The sequence below is a fragment of the Myxocyprinus asiaticus genome, chromosome 1 (assembly GCF_019703515.2).
Source record: "Myxocyprinus asiaticus isolate MX2 ecotype Aquarium Trade chromosome 1, UBuf_Myxa_2, whole genome shotgun sequence".
Taxonomy (NCBI): Eukaryota; Metazoa; Chordata; class Actinopteri; order Cypriniformes; family Catostomidae; genus Myxocyprinus; species Myxocyprinus asiaticus.
In genome coordinates, this window is record NC_059344.1 from 59,413,486 (window position 1) to 59,441,452 (window position 27,967).

The 27,967-nt window shown below is 40.4% G+C and overlaps 1 protein-coding gene across 6 annotated transcripts; it reads left to right on the plus strand.

The window, feature by feature from the left end:
* On the plus strand, positions 1-26,864 carry ampd3a (adenosine monophosphate deaminase 3a). Of its 6 annotated transcripts, none has more exons than XM_051705132.1 (16): positions 1-121; positions 381-493; positions 8,240-8,462; positions 9,529-9,706; positions 10,254-10,419; positions 10,860-11,079; positions 11,954-12,083; positions 12,170-12,364; positions 12,449-12,580; positions 12,684-12,847; positions 12,950-13,076; positions 21,336-21,499; positions 21,901-22,021; positions 22,867-23,040; positions 26,015-26,125; positions 26,226-26,864. In XM_051705132.1, the coding sequence occupies exons 2-16, from the start codon at positions 436-438 to the stop codon at positions 26,394-26,396; spliced, it is 2,334 nt and encodes a 777-aa protein (XP_051561092.1). In that variant the 5' UTR covers positions 1-121; positions 381-435; the 3' UTR covers positions 26,397-26,864. The 6 variants fall into 6 exon arrangements, with proteins under 6 accessions (XP_051561092.1, XP_051561112.1, XP_051561102.1 ...); XM_051705152.1 differs by having other exon boundaries at positions 381-487; XM_051705142.1 differs by having other exon boundaries at positions 416-493.
* The last annotated feature ends 1,103 nt before the right edge of the window (positions 26,865-27,967 follow it).

Genomic DNA, 27,967 nt, shown 5'->3' on the forward strand with positions numbered 1-27,967 from the left:
GGGAGGCAGAACTGAGCAAGATGTCAGTTCTGACGCCCTCCCATTCCTGGGAGAACTTCATAGGTTTATAATTCCAGTCAAGCTGTAAAGAGGACACAGATTCTGTAGGACCTGGGGCTGGGTAAGTGCTTTAGCATCAAATTATAAATGGATATTTTTATTTGCCTTAATGAAGCACATACATTCTTCAAAAGTCAAAGTGGTTTAGTGTCTATTGAAAAAAAAAGAAAGAAAAGAAAAAAAGAAAAAAGAATTAAGCCTTTGGTTCTTGTATTGCTGGCAATTCTAAAGATTTTCCGATAGCTGGTACTTTCAAAAATGTTAATGTAAGAAAAAACCTGCCAATTCATTCCTTCTTTTGCTCCTATGTCTTGTCCAAGTGCTGCATGTGCTGTTGTGTCCTCTCACTTGCCAGGCCTGAGAACACAGGAAATTATGCGAAGACTGCAGACGCCCATAGTGAAACAGCTCTCCAGCCCATGTTTAGGCAAGGGTGAGTCATTAACTCTTTCTCTCCCTCTCTCTCTCTCTCTCTCTCTCTCTCTCTCTCTCTCCCTATCCTGCAGCAAGACACTGTCTCATATTTCTTGTTTTTAATATTGCTAATAAATACTAATGCCTTCTTTTTTGCCTTCTTCAATTCAAATTACAGTATTTCTTAGAAAAGTACTAAAATAGTACTAAAAAGCTAAAACAAAGTCGCAGATGTGACATAGAGAAACATCAATGAAACATGAGTTTCACAGTTTTTTCTTCTTCAAGGTTAATAACTTATGAGTAAGGCAGTGACATGACTACAGGGAGGGCAGGGTGGGTAGCCGGCTTAGGGCCCGGGGTTAGAGGGGGCCCGCAACGGCCAATCAAAACCAGGCAGTATGTTAATCGGTCAGTAAGGCAGTGGTGCTGCGGCTAATGGCAAGGCAGTTAGTCTCAGTCACTACATGAGGGTGAGTAAATGTTGACAGAAGTTTTATTTTGAACTATCCCTATAAAATAAAGAGTGGTCCAAACTGAAGGTGCATCCTGGGCCCTGTGATTCCTGTCAGCATCCCAGCCACAGCATGCCCTCCAACACCATATCTGCCACCTAAAACCTAAACTCTGTTATCTATCCACTTAATTCCGCTGGTGAAATACACAATTGAGAATTTCGCGCGAAGGACTTCCCATGGTGAAGAATTTCCCCTCGCGGATTTCATGTGGAGTTGCATGAACTCTGACAAGCGAATTCGCTGCTTTGACCTATAGGAAGTTACTTGGTTTGGCTGTGACCTCTGTGTGGGCGGTGCTTCATACACAGCTACACTGAATATTCACAGTATACAGGGATATGTTTTTTTCTGTTTCACACGCATTCAACATCCTCCCACGCCTTCATCACCCGTGGAATTTCGCCATGCAAAGATCAATTTGACCACGCCTTCAGTGTGCTATATCTTTCCTATATCTGTACCATACTTATGGTTTTTGAACAACAGACGACCAAAATCTGAAAAATCCAATGGACTTAAATTGACAGAATGTTTAAATGGGCCAATGAAATGGTTGTTAATTCAGACTCCATCAGTCAAAAGTTCAAATGTAAACAAACCCACAAAATGCCTTAAATTATGCTTTAAAGGTGCTTTAAATTATTTTAACAGTTCTAAACCTTCACACAGTAAAAAGCAACGGTTGCAAAATAGCATTCTCAAACTTACCATGTATTGACAACCATCAAACTGACCGTGGCCCACGGCCAATGTTCTTTTCTCTGTTTACAGAGACTAGCACCTTTCACAGAGACAGGTGGTAAATTTCATTGCACCTATTTCATTGATATCTTTCAGGGAATAGGGACTTTCAATGGTCTGTCATTTCATTAAAAAATTGCTTAAAGCACCTTTAAGTTGCTCTCTCTTTCTCTGTCTCTCTTCTATCTATCCATTTGACTGTTTATCTGACTATCTTTGTGACAGTCTTTCTGACTATCTAGCTAGCAAGCTGGCTGTTTGTCTGTATATCCATCAAACTTCAAACTAGTTTAAACTTTCAGACAAGGCAACATCAAAGTTTGTCTTGACTTTACCTGTCTAGTTGATGTTTAATATACAATAATGACGCCGGGTCCACACATCCTCCGTGAGCGGGGCGTGAGCATTGGACGTTCACACTGACCGTGTCTCTTCCGAAAGAAAAAGCAGTGCCTCTGCTTAGAAAATAAAGTTAACTATGGGGTCCTACGGCAAATGTTTTCTTTAATAAGGCCAAAATAAGCTGAGGTTTTTGGTGCTTCAAGGACAACAGGGGGCAGTCATGTGCACTTCATCTTTATCAGCATACTTGGTTGTGATTGGTTAATGCTGCGTCTATACTGTACACCTATATATACAGAATGGCAAAAGGTATGACAGTTTATTAATTCTTTCCTTTATTAAGTTATTTGATTGAGTTTATTTGCTTGCAGACATATACATTGTAGTGTACTATAGGTTCGGTTTGAATAATTTTGATTTGCTTTTGTGGCTTTTCAATAATTTCTGATTATTTTAGTGGTAATAATCTAAGCCTAAGCCACTGAGCTCAGCATGAGCCGCGCGGCAACAATAGGTTCAACGCCGAAGCTATCTGCTCACTGCCGCATCTGGGACACTTCTGGGAAGCGTCACCTCATTACTCAAGCTTGCAGTGTAAACGGTGTCATCTGTTAACATGGGCACTGAAATGAAAACGCGCTGCTCACACCCCGCTCACGGAGGATGTGTGAACCCGGCATGAGGAGCAGGATTTTGGACAAATGAGTGGGCGGGGTTACCCAAAGCAACGCCGAATGAACAGTAACCAGGTGATCGACAAAATGTCCTGCAGCTTGTCGACTGTTGCAGTCGTGGCTGGTTAAGACAAAAACTCAGATTTACATGGAAGTCAGTGCTATCGTGTCACTTAGCATATGGTGTAACACATTTCATTAAACAATAAGTCATGTTAGTAAATGTGTTTTTTTAGTGCTAAATCCTTAAATGGACTTACATTTTCTCCAAATAAATCCATATAAATTTTCCTCCACACTATAAAGCTATAAAGCTGGACTTTAAAGCATTACGATTTCTCCTATTCATAAGTAAATGTGACTCGTCTCATTCTGTCCATTCTCTGGTTTTAGGTGAAATCTGTACAGAGGCTGCTGACCAAAGTACCTTTGTCAATCATTCAATTAGACCCTCAGGTGCAAGTAAACAGAGTGGTAGTCATTTATTATTTACACAAGCATTTACAGACTCTATGTAACAAGGCATTCAAAAAGACATGCACTGGTTATATTACAGATTCTGCTTCAATTTAGCTTCTCGTAAACTTATCAACTCTGGGCTGAAGCCATTAAGACCTTCCTGCACCACATTAATCTCACATAAAGCTTTGCATCACAAAGACTCTCAAATCCCTCAGCCACATGACCAAGAGATCAATAACACAGAGCAGAAGAGAAGGGGAGATATTCAAGCTGCACCTTAGCTCCTTCTTGACAAATCCACTTCCAGTTCCTCCCCCACTCCCCCCCAGCCTTGTCCAGACGGCCTGTAATAATACCCACACATCACCAGGCTTGTGACGCATCCACGTGACCGTGACGTTTCAGGTCAGGCTGACTGCCGCACTGGCTCTGGCAGAGAGAGTTGAACAGGTTCTGCTGTTGGAACTCCTGGATAAGGTGTAAGATAAAAGCAGCTGTTACAGGAACATAAAAGACAGCAGTCAGATCAGGTAAACCACTAAGCTTTCCCTCTGTCCCCTCACACAATTTTTTACAGTCTGCTTTCCATATCAGGGTATGCTTGTGTAAATAACTCATATCGTATGCTTCAAACAATCTCTGTGTTTCTGGGGAGATAAAGGCAGGGAGAGTCTTTTGATTGTAATTTTCAAATTGATGTGATACAAATAGACGCTGGGCAAGCTGCCATGTTCTGGGACAACACCAACAGCACCGTTTCTGTCTACACCCAGCGTAAGCTCTGAGGTAAGAGAGAGGTGTCAGTTTCAGAGGCGATTACCTCTGGACTTAGTGACATGATGCCCCTTGCAGAGCTCTGGTAATGGCCAGCTGGTTTGTTTATCTGGGATTGAAATGATATGCGCTCAAAGCAAGGTCGAGCTGGGATTAGAGGGATGCGGGAGCCATCAGTCAGAGGAGCTGCTCTCTCTTGGCCACAGAATCAGCACACATCAGCTGGTGCGTTGTGGAGCTCAGCTTTGGGGATTTATGAGGATGTAATACTTGATTTTTAGGGTTTTGAGGAGTGGGGGACACTTGGGTTTGTATGTACCCATGAGATAGTTTGGGTGGACTGATTGAAGTCATGTTTGTAAGTGTTTCTCGGCTGTTTTGTTGACAGGCGGCTGTGACATATTTAAAGGATTAGTAGCTCAATGGACGTGAGGCTTTTGGCCTCTTAAAATAGAGAGAGAGAGAGAGAGAGAGAGAGACACTCAAGAAAACAAAACTGCAGTCAGACAACAACGGTATCTCAGAGAGCGACTGGACCTGGCCCACATCACACACGTACACACGCAAACACATTCCCACGTTTGAAAGTGTGGCCGCTGAGAACTGCCGGAGCTGAGATGGCCGTGACAGGGGCTGAAGGTAAGAATGGCAGCAGTCGCACAGCTGAGTATGTCAGGTCACCATGGACAGTTAAAGGAGTTGAGTGTGCTCAATTCAGAATCAGTAATTGTAATGTCATTGACTTTTATTCACTTTCACAAATCATGAGTATAAGGGCAGGTAATTAGTTAATAAACACTTGCTATTTGCTATTGCTATTTACACCCCAGTGCAATTAGTGTAAAGTATTGTTTGCACCCCATCCCTGGTACAAATAGTGGAAAATACTATTTTCACCCCTAATTAAATACTAACATACGGTATAGAGGCATCCCTGCAGCATGCTTATTGTGTTTATTTAGAGTCCCACAGATATCCCTCACCAACCCCTACCCCTTAACCTAACCTTAACCTTCCTTTACAAAAATTAACCATGTTTTTAAACCAGTAACCATAGTATCACCATGGTATTTTGTAGTAAAATCAAGGTAAGCACAAAATTAAACATAGTTACTATATTAACACCATATTACTGTAGTAACACCATGATTAATTGCATTAAAACTATGGTTTCCACCAAAAAACATGGTTACTACAATATCACTAGTAAAAAACTATAAATATAACTAGTAAAAAACAATATAACTAGTAAAACTACCTTTATATTCATTTTTATTAATTATTATAAATTGTATTAAAAAAATGAATGGGGAAAATGGGAAAAAGAGTGGGACAAAGGGAGATTTGAACCCGGGTCACCTGCACCAAAAAGCATATTTGCATCTGCGTTATGCCCCATTCCACTGCAGTGGTGTTTACAAAGCAGTTTATCTTAAATTTCTGTTTCCACTATATTGTTGGGTTGCAAATAGCCGTGCTGTGTGACATGTGCAAATAACGCCTTTGTACAAATCTCTGTACATTTAAGGTTTGTATTATATAACCAACTACATGTACAAGCTTGTTCAAGTTTGATAAAATTGTGCAGTAGCTCAACTGACAGAGTGTTGCACTTGTGAAGCAAAGGACCGGGGTATAAGTCCTGAAGAACATGCAAGTCGGCACGTGAGCTAAAAGTGTCTTAAAAGCATCACAGAATGACATGGTTGCTTTAGCAATTGTGTTTTTCATGTCACATTTGCTTTTTATGACACTATTGGTTAGGTTCCGGGTAGGGACGTAGGTGTTGTTGATTTAAACTTGATAGAGCATGAACCTTATAATCCTCATCTGTTATGGAGAAAATCAAACTCGCTTTTAGCGCCACACAGTGGTCATTTAACCTCGGAACTGCCGGGATACATGTAATGAACCACATAATATCATTTTTCATGTTCAAATGTTGCCAGTCATCTAATTTTAATGAGATATGGTTACACAGCTGTTTGGTGACAGTCAGTATGACATGGACAAGCTCTATCCTTTATGGGAGCTTCTGAGAATGCTTAGAGGATTGGAAACCTTGACATTTGTCTGTGGATAAAGGACATAAGGGCTTGGTTCTTGCCCAGGATAGCTTTTGATGTTGCCATTGTGGACCTTGTTCCTTACTATTGAGGGAAAATGGATCAAGTCACACCCAGGGCTCAGACACTTGATCTGTCCTCACACAGACATATCTGTCTTTATAGGGCAGCGTGTCTGCAGCTGTGCACTGGACTGGCCTAGTGACTGACTTTCCAGGCCAGAAGGAATGGCCTCAACGCATAAGGCATCCTAGGACTATTTACAGCTAGTGTGTTGATAAGAGATATGAAACATAAATCAAAGGCCTGTCCAAGTAACTGCATTGTTTGGAGTCTCAAGAGCAACTGTGGGACTAGTACAACATTTTTGGACACCCAAAGTTTGTATGTAACATTACACGCTTATGGAACTGACAGACATACACTGCAAAAAAAACAAAAAACAAACAAAAAAAAAAACTTACAAATATCTGAACATCCTAAAAAGTATAGTTCATAAAAATAAATAGATAAATAAATAAACAAATAAATTAATTCTGCCATCATTTACAGTACTAATCCTCATATTGTTTCAAACCCCTATGACTTTCTTTTATGGAACACAAAATATTAGGGAGACTGTTAGATAGGTACTGAAAGCCTCAGTCGCCATTTACTTTCATTGCATGGAAAAAAACAGTGTCAACATTCTTCAGAATTTCTCTTCATGTTCCACTGAAGTAAGTTCTACAGGTTTGGAATGACATAAGAATGAGTAAATGACAGAATTTTCATTTTTGGTTGAACGAAACCTTTAAAACATGATATATTTACATAAGAAGCAAACTGATATAAGATATCTAATATTGTTTTCAGAGAAATCAAACACAATTTTTATAGAGGTTTACATGCTTAAAACAAGATTTTTTATTTTTATTTTTTTTTTTTGCCTATGGCAGAAGACATATTAGCTTAATTTAATGGGGTTAATGTATCTTACCCCATTGGCATCATATATATATATATATATATATATATATATATATATATATATATATATATATATATATATTTTTTTTTTTTTTTTTTTACATTTTTTTTTTTAAGTGAGTATAAACCTCACTTAATTTTATTAGATTTCTCTGAAAACAAGACTACTCCTCAAGTAAACATATCTTGTTTTAAAGGGATAGTTCACCCAAAAATGAAAATTATCTCATCAATTACTCACCCCCATGATATCCCAGGTGTGTATGACTTTCTTTTTTCAGCAGAACACATCTGAAGAAAAACAGAAAAATATCTCAGCTCAGAAGGTCCTTAAAATGCAAGTGGATGGTGATCAGACTTTTGAAGCTCCAAAAATCACAGACAGTCAGCATAAATGTCATCCAAATGAATCCAGCGGTTAAATTAATGTCTTCTAAAGCGATACGATTGCTTTTGGTGTGAAAAGATCAATATTTAAGTACTTTTTAACTATAAACCATCGCTTCCAGTCAGCAGCAGTATACACATTCACGAGACTGCTGCGTTCACGTGGTCACTCGTGTGCCGAATTTGCATTGCCATGTTACGGACATAATCTCACGTTCTTCTTTTGGTTGAGACATCCAGGATAAGGACACAAACGCACTATTGGGAAAAACAATCAGATAAAAATACAGATCTTAACCAAAACCAACAAAGCTTTTGTACAGTGTTCCTCCTACTCAGTTGTAAACAGCGCACACTTCGGATGTGTCCCACATGCATCAGTTCTCATGTGTCTTACATTACAACGCGATGATGCCACACGCACATACCACTGCTAAATGGAAGCAATGGTTTATGGTTGCGATCTTGTCGCTTTAGAAGACATTACTTTAACCGCTGGAGTCATATGGTTGACGTTTATGCTGACTGTCTGTTCTTTTTTGAGCTTCAAAAATCTGATCAACATCCACTTGCTGAGCTAAGATATTTTTCTGTTTTTCTTCAAATGTGTTCTGCTGGAGAAAGAAAGTCATACACACCTGGGATATCATGAGGGAGAGTGAATGATGAGAGAATGAAAATTTTTGGGTGAACTAACACTTTCAGGATGTTTAGATGTTTTTACTGGTAATATTTTTTTCTTAATATTTTTTGCAGTGTAGGGCTTGAGAGATGTTTTATGAATTCAGTAACTAAATATGAATGCGTTCTTTCTAAACATGTCCCCGTACAGATATGCCACGGCAGTTCCCTAAGATTGCTTTGAGTGATGTGGATGAGGAAGTTCGTCTGCTAGCAGAGAAGGTGTATGCTTCAGCACTAAAGGAAGAGGACACTCAAAATGTCCTGTCTATGTACACTGTCCCCGAGGACTGTCCTATCGGCCTGCAGGAGGCCAAACAGAGGGAGCTCCTCAGAGAATTGGCTGAACAACAGTCAGAGGAAAGTGCCAAGAGGTCAGTATCAACTGATGTTATTAGTAGCTTCAACTTGCTTGAAAAACAGGTCATAACAACCAAAGGTGGTCAAGCTGATTTTTGGAAAAGAAACTCAAAATGCTGTCCGCACACTGAACTAAGATTCATACTCGAAAGGTCTGGCAAAAATAAATTATTTTAAGTTTTAAATTTGCATAGTGAAAAAGTGTGAAATGCAGAGTGCACAAGCTGGATTTTGGAACATGGTAGCTGGCTTGTTAATGGTCCAAAGTAGTCTATCATATTTAATCAGCCTTACCAAAATGTCTACACGGTCTAAACCAGGTCCACCAGCTGGTTATCCATCTGATCAACTACCTAAACCACCTTGGACCAGATAAAGTAATAACCATAAATTACCAAACTAGTTTAAAGTGGTCAAAAGGGTTTGTGGAACATGGTAGCAAGGTTCGTTACAGGTCCAAAGTGGTCTATCATCTTTAACCAGCTTGACCAAGATGGTCTACAAGGTCAAAACCAGGTCCACCAGCTAATTGTTTAGCTGATCATCTATCTAGACCAGCATTAACCAAGCTAATAACATAAGTGACCACATTATGCCAGTTTAAGGTGGTCAAGCTGATTTGTTTACTAATAACTGGTTTGTTGCAGGTCCAAGGTGGTCTACCATCTCTAACCTGTTTGTCCAAAATGGTCTATGAGGTTGAAACCAGGTCCACCAACTGATAGTCCAGCTGATCAGTCATCTAGACCAGTTTGGACCAGTTAATAATAAACATTAATAACTAGATTATACAGTCAGGCTGGTTGTGGAACATGGTAGCTGGTTTGTTGCTGCTTCTAAATGGTCTGCTTGCACAATTCTAATTTCTAATGAATTTCTAATGAATTCATGAAAATGTTTACCAAAATGACCAAAATGGTCTACCAGATTGATCGACCATCTGGACCAGCTTGGACGAGCTAATGACCAGTTTGGACCATCTATGTGTTAAGCCAGCTGCCATCAGAAACTGTTTTTGTGTACTAAATAATATTTCATTTATTATTTAGTTTGATCCACCTTCATTTTAATCCTTCATAGGAAGAAGAGTTTAAAGATTATTCGATCTCAGTCTATGTCACTGCAAATCCCATTACATACGGATAGTGTCCGTGGTGTGGTGGCCCCTCTTATGTCCCCTGCCTCTACCTGCTCCTCCATCTCCCAAAACTTCCCTGAGTACCAAAGAGTCACCATCAGTGGAGACTACTGTGCTGGGGTTTGTATTATTAGAATGAACCAACCTTTTCTACTTTCTCTGATAATTTGTTGAAAGGTAAACTCCCCAAAATGTTTTAAAGCTGGTGATCAAGACTTTAATTGACAATGTATGTGAATGTATAAGGAGTGTATATTGTACTGTATATGCTGTGACTGCTCACCATTTCTCTTGAGTAATTTGTCATTTTAATCTTATTTTTGCCTTCATTAGTTCATTTTAACTAACATTAACATTTCTTGTGGTGTGACAAATTATTATTATTATTTAAAAAAAATATATAAATATTTGTTTATATATATGTATATATATATATATATATATATATATATATATATATATATATATATATATATATATATTCATATTATTTTGGACATAAGACAACAAACATAATAATAAAAAATAGCAAATTGCTTAAAATAATTTTAGATGGAGATAAGCATGAAGTCACACGGCAGGACATGTCAAAATGCGTTTACTGTATGTAATTGTCAACTACACAGAATTATGTTTGTACTATTTCACAACCACTGTTCACTTGCAGATTACAGTTGAGGACTACGAGCAAGCAGCTAAAAGTCTCCTAAAAGCTCTCTTTATTCGAGAAAAATACTCAAAACTGGCATATCACCACTTCCCTCGGGCCACTGCACAGTTCCTACGTAGTGCTGCAAATGAAAGTTGGAGAGAAGAAGATGAAGTTCTTCCAGGTACATCAGTATTTGTTTGGAGCTCATACCCAGACTTGACATAGAGACAATGTTCTCTCTAGACTTATTTTTGGCTCTCTAAACATTTCAGTGGAACTTCTGTTTACAAGAATTTCAGACTATTTTTGCTGCGTAATGCCCTTTCCCAAGAATTCAACATTAAACTAATTTTAGAAGACATGAGAGCTGAAATGAGTTATATGTAGCAGAGCTAAAACATACTTAATATGCTGTGCTAGAATGGAAAAAATCAACTTGAAAGACCTATGTTGTGTTATAGATGATAGGTCTCCAGTATGGGATGCTACTTTGGTTTGATCCATGGTCAAGCAGCTTCACCAGAAAAAAATATGCTCAACCAGCTAGACCAGAAGCAGACCAGCATTAACCAGTATAAATAACCCAAATACTTTTTCTGTGAACTCATCTTCTCTCTAAAGATATCTGCCCCCGCCCAGGTGAAGGGGAGGACCCTTACAGCATGGAGAATATTCCAGAGAACCTCAACTATCAGATGAAGATGAAGGATGGCATTATTTATGTATATGAAAACACTGAAGCTCTGAGCATGAACAACCCACGCTGTCTGCCTTACCCAGACCTGGAAACATTTGCCATTGACATGAGTCATGTGCTTGCCATGATCGCTGATGGGCCCACGTAAGTGGCTAGTGGACCCTTTTCACATTTCAGGGTTTGGAACGTGGAAATTAATGATAGTTAAACTTCTATAGCAGAATTAAATATAATTTTCACATTCCCATTTGCTCCAACAGCAAAAGAAAATATCCACTGTTACGTTTCAGTGGCTTTTCAAAAGAGGAAAAAACATAACAAAAAGAAAGCATTGGATTAGGGCAGTCATGAGAGAGAAATATGCCAAATTTACTGGCACTCCCCCAGCAGCTGAATTTGAAAACACCACTGAAGTGTTGGCTATTTATTTGTTATTTTTTATGAATGCCAAGGTAAAATAACAAAAAGAATAATGTCATAAATGTACTCTTAATGATTTAAAAAATTTTAAATATAAAAGACACATCACAGTGTGAAATGGGTCCATACAGACCAATATCACCACAGCGTCCACCAATTCCCCATATGTGTTGTCTTGTAGATGCAATTTATAATCTGAAAATTCTGAGATGTAATACTGAATGTATTAATTTAAATTAAATTAAATTAAATTAAATTAAATTAAATTAAATTAAATTAAATTTTAAATCAAATTATATTAAATCAAATTATATCAAATTAAATTAAATTAAATTAAATTAAATTAAATCAAATTATATTAAATCAAATTAAATTAAATTAAATTAAATTAAATTTAATTAAATTTAATTTAATTTAATTACATTATATATCGTTTTTATATTTTCAATTTTTTTAATCATTAAGAGTAAATTATTCATAAATCATTATACATTAAATTTTTTATTTTACCCTGGCATTCATAGAAAAATAACAAATAATTTAATTAATTTGTCCACTCACATGGCAATTTGTCTTTGGCTTTTTCCCCTTTAAACAGTAAGACCTACTGCCATAGACGACTAAACTTCCTTGGGTCAAAGTTTTACTTACATGAAATGCTCAATGAAATGGCAGAACTAAAGGAACTCAAGGGTGTCCCTCATAGAGACTTCTACAATGTCAGAAAGGTATGATTCCATACACACAAGGGTATTGGAGAATGTGTTTTCGCTTATTTTCTAATGTAAACTAGTTTCCATATGCCCATTCACAGGTCGACACACATATCCATGCAGCAGCATGCATGAGCCAGAAACATCTGCTCAATTTCATCCAAACCAGCTATAAAACGGATGCAGAGAGGGTTGTACTGGAGAAGGCAGGGCTGAAACTAACTCTTAAACAAGTGTTTAACAACTTGCACATGGACCCTTATGACCTTACTGTAGACTCTTTAGATGTTCATGCCGTAAGTAATATTAATTTGTTTTTATTTTTACCACCCAAGAGTTTGCTGGTGGTTTTTGTCACTTCATTTTCAGTGTATTCACAGGGCAGGCAAACATTTCATCGCTTTGACAAATTCAACTCGAAATATAATCCAGTAGGAGCTAGTGAGCTACGGGAAATCTACCTGAAGACTGACAACTACATCAATGGCGAGTATTTTGCTCGCTTGATCAAGGTACAGTCGTTTTACCAAAACAAGACAACTTAATTTGCCCAAATACAGTTCAAAAGGCACTCTTATATTTGTCATTAGAGTCTTGCGCATCTCTTTGTCTCAGGAAGTAGCACATGATCTGGAGGAGAGTAAATATCAGCATACTGAACCGCGACTGTCCATTTATGGCCGTTCCCCTGAGGAGTGGGAAAGCCTCTCCCATTGGTTCATTCAGCACAAAGTGTACTCTCCAAACATGCGCTGGATCATTCAGGTGCCTAGAATATAGTAAGTACTGTTTCTATGTTAATTCTAAATATCTTCAAAAGTTAGTAATTGAAGAGGTTATGGCTTGTTTTTACAGTTATGTTCTTTGCTTATTTCTTTCAGTGACATTTTCAAGTCACGTAAGTTGATTCCCAATTTTGCCAAGATGCTCGAGAACATTTTCCTTCCTCTGTTTGAGGCCACGGTGAATCCTCAGAAGCACAAAGAGCTCCATGTATTTCTAAAATATGTAAGTACAACATAGGCCCGATCTGCTAGATCAGTATTTCGATACTTTGGTTTCTGAGATTGTAAAAGAAATGTCAATGCTGAATAAAATAAATCCAATATTAACAATTTACATTGATATGATTTATAAACAATTACATTTTATTAACATTAAATGTACTATTTATTATCAGTATTGGGAAAGCTACTTTGAACCTGCAGTTTCCCTAGGTCCAAGCTACTCTTAACTTAAAGGGATAGTTCACCCAAAAATGAAAATTCTCTCATCATTTACTCACCCTCAGGCCATCCCAGATGCGTATGACTTTCTTTCTTCTGCAGAACACAAACGAAGATTTTTAGAAGAAAATCTCAGCTCTGTAGGTCCTCACAATTCAATTGAATGGTGATCAGACCTTTGTAGCTCCAAAAATCACATAAAGGAATCATAAAAGTAATCCATACGACTGGTAAAATTCATATCTTCTAAAGCAATATGATAGGTGTGGGTGAGAAACAGAACAATATATAAGACCTTTTTTTTACTCTGAATCTCCACTTTCACTTTCAGATGCGAAAGTGAAACTAAACAGGCACCACATGTGACTGTCAGATGTAAAAGTGAAAGTGGAGATTTAGAATAAAAAGGACTTAAATATTGATCTATTTCTCACCCACACCTATCATATCACGTCTGAAGATATGGATTTAACTACTGGAGTATTATGGATTACTTTTATGTTCCCTATCTGTCACTCACTCGATGTTGTGTCGATGTAGTGACACTAGGGGTCATTCATGGGAGCCCGAGACACCTCTGGTCTTTGATAAAAGGCCAATGAAAATTGGCGAGTGGTATTTGCATGCCACTCCCCCGGATATATGGGTATAAAAGGAGCCGGTATGCAACCACTCATTCAGATATTCTCTTCAGAGCTGAACGGTCATGCTCACTGAGCTGAATTCTCACGACTGTTCATTCACCTCTGCTGGATCTGATGGCGCATTTCAGCGGCTTCTCCCTCCTCTGCACTGGTGCACTGCAGAGAACGCCCCTGGGCGCTTTGGCAGAAAAAAGAGAGTATATTTTCCTGAAAGAGTATATTTCTCTAAAAGAGCGGCACACACGGAACGTCTTTTTAAAGACACGTCTTTTTAAAGATTACTTTCCGATTGTGTGTTATTCCTGGTTGCTGTCGTTACCTCTCAACTTCAGATGGTCACGATCGCTGTCTTTCGTGTCTGGGCGCGACCCACATGGAGGCAGCGTTCGTGGATGGTTCATGTTCTTATTGCGAGAACATGACCATGGCAATGTTGTGGTCGCGGCTTGCTTTCGTAAAAAAAGAACCCCGCCTCGGTCCTTCTACCTACGGGTTTGAGGCCAGCGCGGCTAGCACTGGGGGTGATTTGGGGACCCCAATGGGACCGCCTCCGCCGGGTATCCCCGCGGACCTCCCATTCCCCAGCACGCTCGTCTGCCCCGATCGGGCTTCTGGATGAGTCCGCCGGCTCGTCTCACGGGAGTTCGACCTCTAGTTCGGAGCCCTCGAAGCTGATGAGCTCTCGAGCACAGCATCGGAGAGCAGCTTGTTCAGTCAGACGCAGAAGCCTCAGCTGGGCTCCCCCCTTCGGGGACGACTGCCCAGTCACAGGCTGATGCAGAGATAATGGACATGGTGGATAAGGAGCTCGTGGTGCGCCTATGCCCGCAGAGCGCCGCCACCTGGTGCGGACACCAAAAGCTCCCGTCCAAGCCCTGTAGGTTCACGTCATCCCTGATGGCCAAAGCCTACAGCGCTGCTGGACAAGCCGCCTCTGCCCTGCATGACATGGCTCTCCTGCAGGTCCACCAAGCCAAGGTGCTGAAAGAACTGCACAAGGGTAGTTCCGCCCCAGATCTGATGCAGGAACTGCGCTCGGCGACCAACCTCGCTCTCTGAGTGACGAAGGTCATGGGGCGGTCTCTCTGGCGGATGATGTCCACATTAGTGGTCCAGGAGCGGCACCTTTGGCTCAACCTGGTTGAGATGGGTGAGGCCGACAAGACATGGTTCCTTGCTGCCCCCATCTCCCAGGCTGGCCTATTCGGCGACACCGTCAAGGACTTTGCCCAGCAGTTCTCGATGGTGAAGCAGCAGACGGAGGCTATCCGGCATATCCTGCCCCGGCGCGGCTCAAGATCCCGCACCCTGTCTGCTCATCGCCAAGGGCGTCCCCCTGCGGTGGCTGCACCGGCTCCTCCGCAGCCTGCCCCTTTGGCCTGGCCCTGATGTGGAGCCCACCGCAGGAAGCAGACTCCACCCGTCTCATGGCCGGCTGCCAAGAACCCACAAAGGTTGTCAAAGTGCCCCTGAGACGGGCGACCCAGGGTCGACGAAACCCACTGCATTGGAACTGGTAGTAAGACCACTCCATCCCCCGGTGGAGGGCCGGGTGGAGAATCTTTTGTTGCCTTTTCATTTGATTTTGCCGCATGCCCAAGTGGCTGCAGTACCCAACAGTTTAGCAAAAGAGCGGTTTCCTCCTTCCCTGGGTCACTTACCTGGTGTGCACGGTCGTCATCATGACCACCGTCCACCTTTTTTCCCTTGCAGGATTGGCGCTCCAGTGGCGGTCTCCCCGAAAATGCTGCACCTCAGCCGATTAGGGCTTTGGGTCAAATGGGAAAAGAGCAAGCTCCTCCCGGTTCAAAGCATCTCTTTTCTCGGTTTGGAGTTGGACTCAGTCTCATTGATAGCGCGCCTCACGAATGAGCGTGCACAGTCAATGCTGACCTATTTGAAGGTGTTCAAACAGAAAACAGCAGTTCCACTGAAACTCTTTCAGAGGCTCCTGGGGCATATGGCATCCTCAGCGGTGGCCACCCCACTCGGGTTGATGCATATGAGACCACTTCAGCACTGGCTTCAGACTCGAGTCCTGAGATGGGCATGGCACCGCGGGACACATCGCGTGGCCATCACGCCGGTCCGTCACAGTCTCTTCAGCCCTTGGACTGACCTCTCGTTTCTATGGGCAGGTGTTCCCCTAGAGCAGGTCTCCAAGTGCATCGTGGTCACGACAGATGCCTCCAAAACGGGCTGGGGTGCTGTTTGCAATGGGCACGCAGCCGCCGGCTTATGGATGGACCTGTGGCTGCGTTGGCACATCAACTGCCTCGAGTTGTTGGCAATTCTGCTCGCCCTGTGGAGGTTCTGGCCATTAATCCAGGGCAAGCACGTGTTAGTTCGGACAGACAACATGGCAACGGTAGCATATGTCAACCGCCAAGGTGGTCTGCGCTCTCGTTGTATGTCAAAACTCGCCCGCTGTCTACTCCTCTGGAGTCAGCAGCACTTCAAGTCGCTGCGAGCCACTCACATCCCGGGCGACCTCAACACTGCAGTGGACACGCTGTCACGGCAGGTTACCCTCAGGGGAGAGTGGAGACTCCACCCTCAGGTGGTCGTGCTGATTTGGAGTCGATTCGGACAGGCTCAGATAGACATGTTCACCTCCCAAGAATCCTCCCACTGCCCGCTCTGGTACACCCTGACCGAGGCACCTCTCGGCATAGACGCGCTGGCACACAGCTGGCCTCCTGGCCTGCGCAAATATGCGTTTCCCCCAGTGAGCCTACTTGCACAGACTCTGTGCAAGGTCAGGGAGGATGAGGAGCAGGTCATCCTGGTAGCACCCTACTGGCCCACCCAGATGTGGTTCTCGTACCTCACGCTCCTTGCGACAGCCCCCCCGGCGAATTCCCCTGAGGAAGGACCTTCTTTCTCAGGGATGGGGCACCATCTGGCACCCGTGACCAGACCTCTGGAATCTCCATGTCTGGCCCCTGGACGGGATGTGGAAGACCTAAGCGGTCACTCAGGCTAGGGCCCCCTCTACGAGGCGCCTGTATGCCTTGAAGTGGCATCTGTTCGCTAAGTGGTGTTCTTCCCAACGGGAAGACCCCAGAGATGTGCAGTCGGATCGGTGCTTTCCTTCCTGCAGGAGAGGTTGATAGGGCGGCTGTCCCCTTCCACCTTGAAGGTGTATGTTGCTGCTATAGCAGCACACCAAGACACAGTGGACGGTAAGTCCTTAGGGAAGCATGACCTGATCATCTGGTTCCTGAGAGGCACCAGGAGGCTGAACCCCTCCAGGCCGTGCCTCGTTCCCTCATGGGACCTCTCTGTAGTTCTTCAGGGTCTACAGAGAGCCCCCTTTGAGCCTTTGCAGTCAGCTGAACTTAAGGCACTCTCCTTGAAGACTGCCCTCCTGATTGCACTCACTTCCATCAAGAGGGTAGGAGACCTGCAAGTGTTCTCTGTCAGCGAAACGTGCCTGGAGTTCGGTCCGGGTTACTCTCACGTGATCTTGAGACCCTGACCGGACTATGTGCCCAAGGTTCCCACGACCCCTTTTAGGGACCAGGTAGTGAACCTGCAAGCGCTGCCCCAGGAGGAGGCAGACACAGCCCTGTCATTGCTGTGTCCGGTGCACGCTTTACACATCTATTTGGATCGCACGCAGAGCTTTAGAATCTCTGAGTAGCTCTTTGTCTGCTTTGGTGCACAGCGGAAAGGAAGCGCTGTCTCCAAGCAGAGGATCGCCCATTGGCTCATTGACGCCATAGCTATGGCATATCTCGCCCAGGACGTGCCGCCCCCGGTAGGGCTACAAGCCCATTCTACCAGGGGTGTAGCGGCCTCCTGGGCCCTGGCCAGGGGTGCCTCTCTAACAGACATTTGCAGAGCAGTGGGCTGGGCAACACCCAACACCTTTGCAAGGTTCTACAACCTCCGGGTGGAACCGGTTTCGTCCCAGGTAGTGGCACGCAATACAAGCGGATAAGCCCGGGATAGCTGGCCGGGTGTATCACTTGCACATAGCGCCTTTCACCTCCTCTGAGCTGAAGACATGCGCCATTAATTCCCAGTAGTGTTCACAAACTATGTTCCCTGGTTGACTTCCTCCGAGCCCTGTGGCAGTCGAGTTTTCTGAGAGACTCGCTGCCAGCCCAGTACATGTGCTAACTAAGAGCACTGTTCTGGGGTAGGTGCTCCGCATGTGGTGGTTCCCTGTAAGGTAACCCCATGTGATGTATATCTTCCGCTAATTCGTTTCCCTGTTGAAAAACTGTGTCTTCCTTGGGCAGAGCCCCCTCTGCCACAGTCTCCATGTTTGTAGTAACTCCTCCCCCGTTGGGTAGGATCTACCATGAGACTTCTCCACATGGTCGGCAAGACCATGTGACATATTTTCCACTTATTTTCCTTAGTTCCCATGGTATTATTGGATAGTACAGTGTCCAGTCGATCTGCATATCAGAATCTCACCAGAAATAGTAGGTCATCTGGGAATTTCTCGCTTACTCTTTTATGAGGTTTCTAACATACTTCTCCATTGGCATACTCTTTTTTGCATACTTTATGTAGTAGTGAACTATGCATATTTGGATGCATCTAATGTGACAGATGTTGTATTTTGTGACGCTACACAGCTACTTGTTGAGAAAAGTAGTTTGTTTATGAAAAAGCGACACGCTACTGAAACACATAGTTAAGTTAGTAATGTCATTACTTTTAGTTAGTTACTCTCCAACCCTGTCCATTATACCAAGGCTGTAACCATGTCTTAAACATTGGGGATGACCAAACCATTTTGGGGGTGGAGGGTCACGAGTGTTGAGGTCACAAATATAATGGTCCTCTTTGGTCCTTTAATATAGTAAAGGTGCTGAATGCAATAATTTTCTGAATAAAGGCTTGAATTGCGATAAAGGCGCAAAATGGTATAATTTTTGGTTTTAAAAGATACGTGTATTTTTAAAGTTCATACAGTACAAGACAAAACCTGTGTCTGCATTGCTAGCAATTTGCCTGTTTCAGTCATCTTTTCTTTCTTTTTTGTGCTGTCTCAAAGAAAAGACGAATATAATTTGAATTTCTTTTCATCATTGATGTATCAGTAAAATGACATGACTGTGACAGCTGGCTAGCAAAAAGAAAATACACAAAATTATTTACTGCCCTCAAATTGTACCTCATTGTTTTTTCCTTCCAGTAGAATCTATATACACATTATTTTCTTCAAGAATTACAACGCTACTCTTTTCCATACAAAAACAGTTCATACTGACCACTGCTGTCAAGGTCCAAAGAGAAAAAAATATATAATTATAAAATACCATAAAAGTAGTCAATATAACACATAGCTGTTGTATAGCCCCAGAAAGCTTGGAATATAGTGCACTTGTCATATGGACTACTGTGATGATGTCTTTATACTGAACTTTTAATAGTGCTTTATAGTATTTGTCCTTTTTGAATCTCGGCAGCTCCTGCTCACCATAAACTGTTATTCTATGGAATAGAGCTGCTTAAAATATCTATTAAAAAACTCAGCATATGGGTTTTGAACAATATAAGGGTGAGTAAATGAGTGAGTAAAAGTAAATTTTCCAATTTTAGGTGAACTACTCCTTTAACTGGTGGCTCATCCTCTAAATAAAATGGTCTCTTTTAAAAGAAGACTCTTGGTAGATGCTGTACAAAATTCAGAATTAAAGACTTAAAGAAATTATTCAGAAAAACTTTAATTGATTTTAAATAATTACCTAATAATATTTGTGTTAAAAATATATGACACTGTCCTTGCCACAACCTAAAAACTCAACTGAAGCCACAAGTCACAGGTCTTACCATGTTCTAGTTTTAATATGAGAGTGATAAAACTCTACTTTGTGTTATAGATCATTTTCTAAGACAATATCAAGTGAATTTTCTAAAAAGGTACTTCAGAAACTTACCAGATAACCACATTCATTCAATTCCTTTACAATATACACACATTCGCTCTTTGTCTTAAAGGAGCAATATGTAATATATGTACTGTACTAAAGCATGAAACTATCCTAATATGTTATCAGAGATTTAGGAAACATGCTAAGTTGAAATACTGGCTTCTCTGAAAACAATGCTACAGCCAGTATATTCCACTTTGAAATGTCCCTTCCAGGCCGGAATTTCTTTTTGTGTTTTGGCCTGTGTGATCCCGCCCACTGCCCATTTCCCAATAGTATTTCGACACCCGGTTCAACTTGCCAGATTTGAAACAAGTTAGCTGGAAAACGCAGTGCACTGCAGCCATGAAAGCCAGCAATACATCTAGCTAATATTGACAGAGTTATAAAAAATCCACATGAGCAGGTTTATAATTTGCTAACAATAAAAACATTGCAAACGTATAAATTAGCTGATCAATTTACAGTGTAAGGCTCGTCGCTTGCCATTGTCAGTTTGCTCGTTCCTGTTGCGTGTCCTCAACCAGGCAACCCGCGTGAGCTCCAAGTCTGGGGAGGAGGGGGCGGGGGAGACAACTCTCTCCAATATTTTGAATTTGGACTGCAGTACCCATTTTAAATGCTTTATGTCAATGTTACATATTGCTCCTTTATGCCTGTGTGACGAAGAGGAGGGCCAATTAGGCTAATCAGCCGAGGACAGGGATAAGTGCAGCGGAACGCGGCAGTTCGGGAGAGAAACACACACATGGCAGCTGCATGTGGCTCTCTCTCTATGCTGAAAACGGCTCCGTTAACGTTTTCACATTCAAAATTATGAATGACATACGAATCACGTGCTGTAAGTGACATATTTTTAATTCAAAACTTTCACATTTTGAATTTCGCCAAATGGTGAATAGTTTGAACCCTTGGAAATTAATGTCGGTCGGTACAACATTTCAATCATAAAACAGTGGTCAAATATTGCATGTTTAGTTAGATACTTACATCTCACATGACACAAACACTCTTAACCTGAACTGCTTGCTGATGCATGGTGCTGGAATAATCCACGAGGTTCCCGCTCAGTTTCTTAAATTTGAGTCCCGCCTTCATCGATTTGATTGGCTATCTCATATGACATTGACGAGCGGTGTTAGACTACTGAGCACGGTAAAATTGAAACTTTTTTAAACCATTATGTTATTCCTGCAACAACTTAATGACAATTAAATGGCAGTGCATTATGAACTACAGCAGAACAGCAACAAGGATATCATCAATTACAATACAATGCAATCTGGCCATATCTGATTATTGGGGGGACTTGTCCCCCTCAATGTATATTGTGGTTACGGCCCTGCATTATACTTGATTGAAAGATTATTGAAAGATACAATTTAAATACCATTACTTGAAATCTCAGGGGATAATTTAAGTAAATAATTTAGATCAAAGAGATTCTTACCAGTCACACTTAACTAAAGGCTCATGTCAGTGATGTCCCCTTTCTCTCAGGTGACTGGCTTTGACAGTGTGGATGATGAATCCAAGCACAGCGATCACATGTTCTCCTATAAGAGTCCCAAGCCTGAGCAGTGGACAACAGATGACAACCCACCTTATAGCTACTACCTCTTCCATATGTACGCCAACATAATGGTGCTCAACAATCTCAGGACGTACGTGCTCCATGATATCTGATTCTGTTCCACTGTTCCACCACTGTAAAATTCCATTGGGTGTAGGGAGAGGCTACATAATATCCCATAAGAATAGGGAAAATTAGGCACTGAAGGGGAAAGCAGACGGGGATTATTTTTCTTGCAATAAAGAGTTTTGACTCTAAACTCAGGTTTTGAAATACCTTGAATTGCTTATTCTGGAAGGTATAAAAGGAAAAATGGTTTCCAGTTGCAATCACAATCTGTGTGAGTATTCCGCAATGCATCAGGACATCTATAAATACCAACTGTATCAGTAGAACCCGCGCATTAAATTACAACTGAGATACAGCCTATGAAACACTGTACATAAAAACAAAATGATGACATCATCTTTGTGTATTTATATATTCTCACAGAGAACGTGGCCTTAGCACCTTTCAGTTTCGTCCACATTGTGGAGAAGCTGGTTCCATCACCCACCTCGTTTCAGCGTTCCTCACCGCAGACAACATCTCTCATGGACTAAACCTGAAGAAGGTATAGTAGATTCAGACTGATCGTACTTTGAATTAAGCAACAGTAGGTCGAAAGTTCTGCTGTTGAAATTGGTCTATACTTATCGATATTTGAACCAATGTTCCCAGTGGCCAAAGCTGGAAGTGTTGTTGAACATATGGGCAAATGTGAACATCAGTTTCCAGGTAAAATGGTCACAGAGTGGCGCCAAAAGCAATTTGTATTTTTAGTTGTAAATGATGTAATACAGTCAACAGGAAAGCACATTTTTGTAACCCTAACCCAAACCACAAACCAAAGTGGAGTAATATTTTTATTTTAGAGTGAAAATGTAACCTCTGCTTACCATTGTTTATGTGAACATGATTACTTCCTTGTTTCTATGGGACCAGAAGCTGTGTCTCTGAGGCTGCTCACGCAATGCTTGAATTGATCCAAAAATGTTTAAAAGGGTATGATGCTTGTCATTATTTCAGCAAATTATTTCAGGGTAACGTAATATTCGGAAGCAACATGCCGATTTCCTGTGTGATAATGATGGTAGATTAGCCTGTCCCTAGAGCTCAATAACTACAACCTGTTTATACCTGCTCTGTTTGTTCACTAACATCCCTCTTCAGTATGACTATCAGGGCCACGATTCTTTTCAAAAGGTAAATGAAGATGTGTACTTGTGACCACTTCATTTGACTGTGTACCTTTGTTAGTGATGAGACCAGAATAAATGGAGCCTGTGTGTGATTCTGCACAGAAACCTGCAAATGGACGCAGTCGAGACCAAGAGCACTTGATTTAAAGTCTTTGCTAAAAATTTTCAGTGGTAGATGGAAGTCATTATAGATAACATATTTTGTGTGTGTTTTCAGAGTCCCGTACTGCAGTATCTGTATTATCTTGCCCAAGTGCCCATTGCCATGTCCCCGCTGAGTAACAACAGTCTGTTCTTGGAATACTCCAAAAACCCATTGCGAGAGTTCCTACACAAGGGTCTCTGTGTGTCCCTCTCCACTGATGATCCCATGCAGTTCCACTACACCAAGGTCAGGCTAGTACACACAAAGACCTCACAAAAGCCACTTAAAGGGATTGTCCACCAAAATATGAAAATTCTCTCATCATTTACCCACCCTCATGCCATCCCAGATGTGTATTGACTTTCTTTCTTCAGCAGAACACAAACAAAGATTTTTAGAAGAATATCTCAGCTCTGTAGGTCCATACAATGCAAGTGAATGTTGGCCAGAACTTTGAATCTCCAAAAAGAACATAAAGGCAGCATAAAAATAATCCATAAAACTCCAGTTGTTTAATCCATGTCTTCAAAAGCGATATGATAGATGTGAGTGAGAAACAGAACAATATTTAAGTCCTTTTTTCACTATAAATTTCCACTTTCACTTTCACATTCTTCTTCTTTTGTTTTTAGTGATTCGCATTATTCGTGCATATCGCCACTGACTGGGCAGGGAGGGAATTTATAGTAAAAAGGACTTAAATATTGATCTGTTTCTCACCCACACCTATCATATCGCTTCAGAAGTCATGGATTAACCCTCAGGGGTCGACGGACGCTGGTGCGTCCTGCTGGATTTTGTCCTCATAACAGCGGAAACAACTTAAAATACTCCGTCATTTTTGGGCATACAGATAAGTGTAAGACATCATTAGAAACTATAAAGGGTCTACTTTTATTTGTGTACACTCACAATAACAACAAAACCTTGTGCTTTTGTAAAATAAAGAAAATAAAAAGGGTGCGCTTTCAGCCGTCTCTGTCTTCGCGAGCATCTTTCTGAAACACGTCACAAAAATGAACTGAAACTCAGCAAATTCTTATCACACAAACATCAAACATTTGTCTAAAGAAAGCTTAAAATGTCTACTTTTAAATAAAACAATTCAAATTTAAAACAAATATTCTCCTGCAATGTAATCTGTATGAAACAAAGCGATGTACATTTTCTCCTGGCTCAGCTAATTATCGCTAATGTGATCACACCCACCAGCAGAGCGCGCTATTCATACGGTAATGTACTGAGGCGATCAATGCAAATGGTAAACACCCCCGAGGCAAGTTTTATATATATATAAAATATTTTAAAATGCAATTTATTCCTGTGATGTAAAGCTGAATTTTCAGTATCATTACTCCAGTCTTCAGTGTCTCATGATCCTTCAGAAATCATTCTAATATACTGATTTGCTGTAATATCTGATATAGGGTATATACACAATATATACCTTTTTTTTTTTTCAGGATTCTTTGATGAATAGAATGTTCAAAATAACAGCATTTATCTGAAATAGAAAGCTTTTGTAACATTATACACTACCGTTCAAAATTTTGGGGTCAGTAAGAATTTTGTTTTGTTTTTGTTTTGTTTTTGTTTGATTTTTGGAAAGAAATTAATACCTTTATTCAGCAAGGATGCATTATATTGATCAAAAGTGACAGTAAAGACATTTATAATGTTACAAAAGCTTTCTATTTCAGATAAATGCTGTTATTTTGAACTTTCTATTCATCAAAGAATCCTGAAAAAAAATATATATATATTGTGTGTATGCCCTATATCAGATATTAAATTTTATTTTGTTCCCAGGGGAGGGGTCTTTGTCTCCTCAGGTGTGAATCACATCAATATTCATGATCATCCACGCCTCCTTGCATATGGCCTTTCTAACACTAAAAGTGTCTTACAAAAGTTAAATGACTATATTGTTTTGTATGAATGAGTGATCAGGATGGTTTTCACATCATTTTGTAGCAAAAACTCTAGGCTACAAGATCCAGTTCTCAAAGGTCTTGTGAACAAATGTTTAGTATGTTATATATGGCCTTAGTTCAGTGACTTAAAATTTTAGTTTTTTCAAAAACCATGCATAAACATTGTTTTCTCAAAAATACAAACATGTTGCTCACATATTATTGTAGCCCAGTTTGTGCTGAATACAGTGTTTTCAGACTTTAGCCATTAATATGTTTTTAAGCAACTGAAAAAAGCACAAATCTCAAGGCATGTCAAAACTTCTCCAGGGCCCCAAAACACCCTCAGACCCCAGAGGGTTAACCACTGGAGTCATATGGATAACTTTTAAGCAACCTTTATATTCTTTTTGAAGCTTCAAAACCTCATTCACTTGCACTGAGTGGACCAACAGAGCTGAGATATTCTTCTGAAAATCTTCATTTGTGTTCTGCAGAAGAAAGAAAGTCATACACATCTGGGATGACATGAGGGTGAGTAAATTATAAGTGAATTTTCATTTTTGGGTGAACTATCCCTTTAATTTAATTTTAATATTATATAATTTTAATATAAATATATATTTTTTTATGAATACATTTATATTTAATTGTGTACATTATTATATTTAAATTAATTACATTTGTATTAATATTTCTATTAAATGTAAATATATTTAAGTCAAATAGACTTTTTATGTTTATACTTAAATGGCCTAATTATACATAATTTCATTCCTTGGACATGTAAGTTACAGTACATGTAAAAAGGCATTTTATTAAATTCGATAACAACATATCAATATAAAAATATAATAATAAACATAATATAATATGTTAAAAAATTTAAATGACTGACATATACTAATAACAGTATAAACATGAAATTATTGGATGTATAAAGTCAGTTCCTCTCAAGTTCACACAGGTGTCCTAGCAGAGTAACTACAATCACTTTAACTAATCTACGAATATGTTCCACTAATATTTGGCAACCAGAAGTGCACAAATACCTTCTGTTTTAATTTGAAACAATATACCTATGTCGTTTTATCATTAAAGACCTAACATCTCTTTTATTTAATGTTTTTCTTGAAATGTGAGCTTGCCTATCTATCTTTAAAATACTGTAAATGCCACTTGATTTGATATTAAGAATCAAATACTGTTCAGTGGCATCCATACATTTTGAGAATGGCTTGAATGTTGAAATATGTTTGAGGCCACTCTGTGTTCATTATAATTTTAATTGTATGTATGTGTACTAGGAAGCTTTAATGGAGGAGTATGCTATTGCCATCCAACTCTGGAAGTTGAGCACATGTGACGTGTGTGAGATTGCTAGAAACAGCGTCCTGCAGAGCGGCCTTTCCCATGAGGTAGCGCACTGTCCATCCTCAGCATCCTCAAATCATAACTAACGAGGTTAATTTCAACAATAATGTTATATTTATGCCACCTCCCTTTCCTCTTCCACAGGAGAAAAAGCACTTTCTTGGAGCTAATTACCTGAAAGATGGACCAGAGGGGAATGACATTCGGCGGACCAATGTAGCCCAGATCCGCATGGCCTATAGATATGAGACGCTGTGTAATGAACTCAGCTTCCTTGTAGATGCAGTAAAGTCAGAGGTCAATGGATCACAGTAGCTGTCCAGTACATCTCTGCAATACCCTCTGTGCCTGCAGATGCATGGGTGCAATTTTTATTTAGGAATGGATGCACAGTGGATCTAACTTAGTCTTGCTCTGTTTCTCACATTTCTACCAAGCCTCTCTGTAAACACCATTGTATCCTTATGCAAATGCTGTTCTCAGACTTGAAGTGGGCATTTCAAGAAGGGTTTGACACACATTGCAGTATGTTAGAATAGCATTGTCTCCCCCCTCTGGATATATGTGAACACTATTCTCAAAACATTTATGGCTGTGCAGCAGTAGTTGTGTCAGGCAGACAAGATGTTTCTGTGGTAATGAAAGATGTCTGGAACATTCTGCTCTCTCTGTCGCTCACTAAATCACACACACACACATACACACACACACACACACACACACACACACACACACACACACACACACACACACACACACACACACACACACACACACACACACTGTTTCACCTTCTGTTCCAGTCCTCCCTGTAATCTCCATCTTTTCCTGTCCTTTCTACACGGTCCTATCAATTATTAGATTTAATGAATAGACTTTTGAACACATGGTTGTAATTTCAATCAATGTACCTGTAGCACGTTACATACAATCTGTACACAGGACAAAACTATATTTTTATGTGTGCAAATGTATTTACTTGTATTTGATGCAGTGCAGACTGTGTATGTTTTCTGAGGCAGGCTTGTTTTTCTTCAGTTGACTTAGTAAAATATAATAGACAATGTTTTGTTGCCTGTAGCAGTTTTATTCACTGATATTAAAGGAATAGTTCACCTAAAATGAAAATTCTCTCATAATTTACTCACCCTTATGCCATCCCAGATGTGTATGACTTTTTTTCTTCTGCAGAACACAAATGAAGATTTTTAAAAGAATGTCTCAGCTCTGTAGGTCCATACAATGCAAGTGAATAGTGACCAAAACTTTGAAGCTCCAAAAGTGCAAAAAGGCAGCATAATGGTAATCCATATGATTCCAGTGGTTTAATCAATGTCTTCTGAAATGATCCAATCGGTTTTGGGTGAGAACAGACCAAAATGTAACTCCTTTTTCTTTGTACATTTTGGCATTGCAGTCTCTAGGCACTATCGTGATTTCAAGCTTGATTACACTTCCTAGGGCTTGACGCATGCGCAGAGCACTAGATGACACTATAGGAAGTGTACAGTAATTGAGCTTGAAATCATGATCGCCAAGGAGACTGCTTATGTCAAGGTTTATAGTGAAAAAGGAGTTACATTTTGGTCTGTTCTCATCCAATTAGATCACTTCAGAAGACATGGATTAAACCACTGTAGTCGTAAGGTTTACGTTTATGCTGCCTTTATATGCTTTTTGGAGATTGAAAGTTCTGGCCACCATTCATGCACATTGTATGGAACTGCAGAGCTGAGATATTCTTCTAAAAATCTTCATTTGTGTTCTGCAGAAGAAAGAAAGTCATACAAATCTGGGATGGCACGAGGGTGAGTAAATGATGACAGAATTTTCATTTTTGGGTAAACAATCCATTTTAAATAGATTTTGTTTGGCTTTATGTTTCA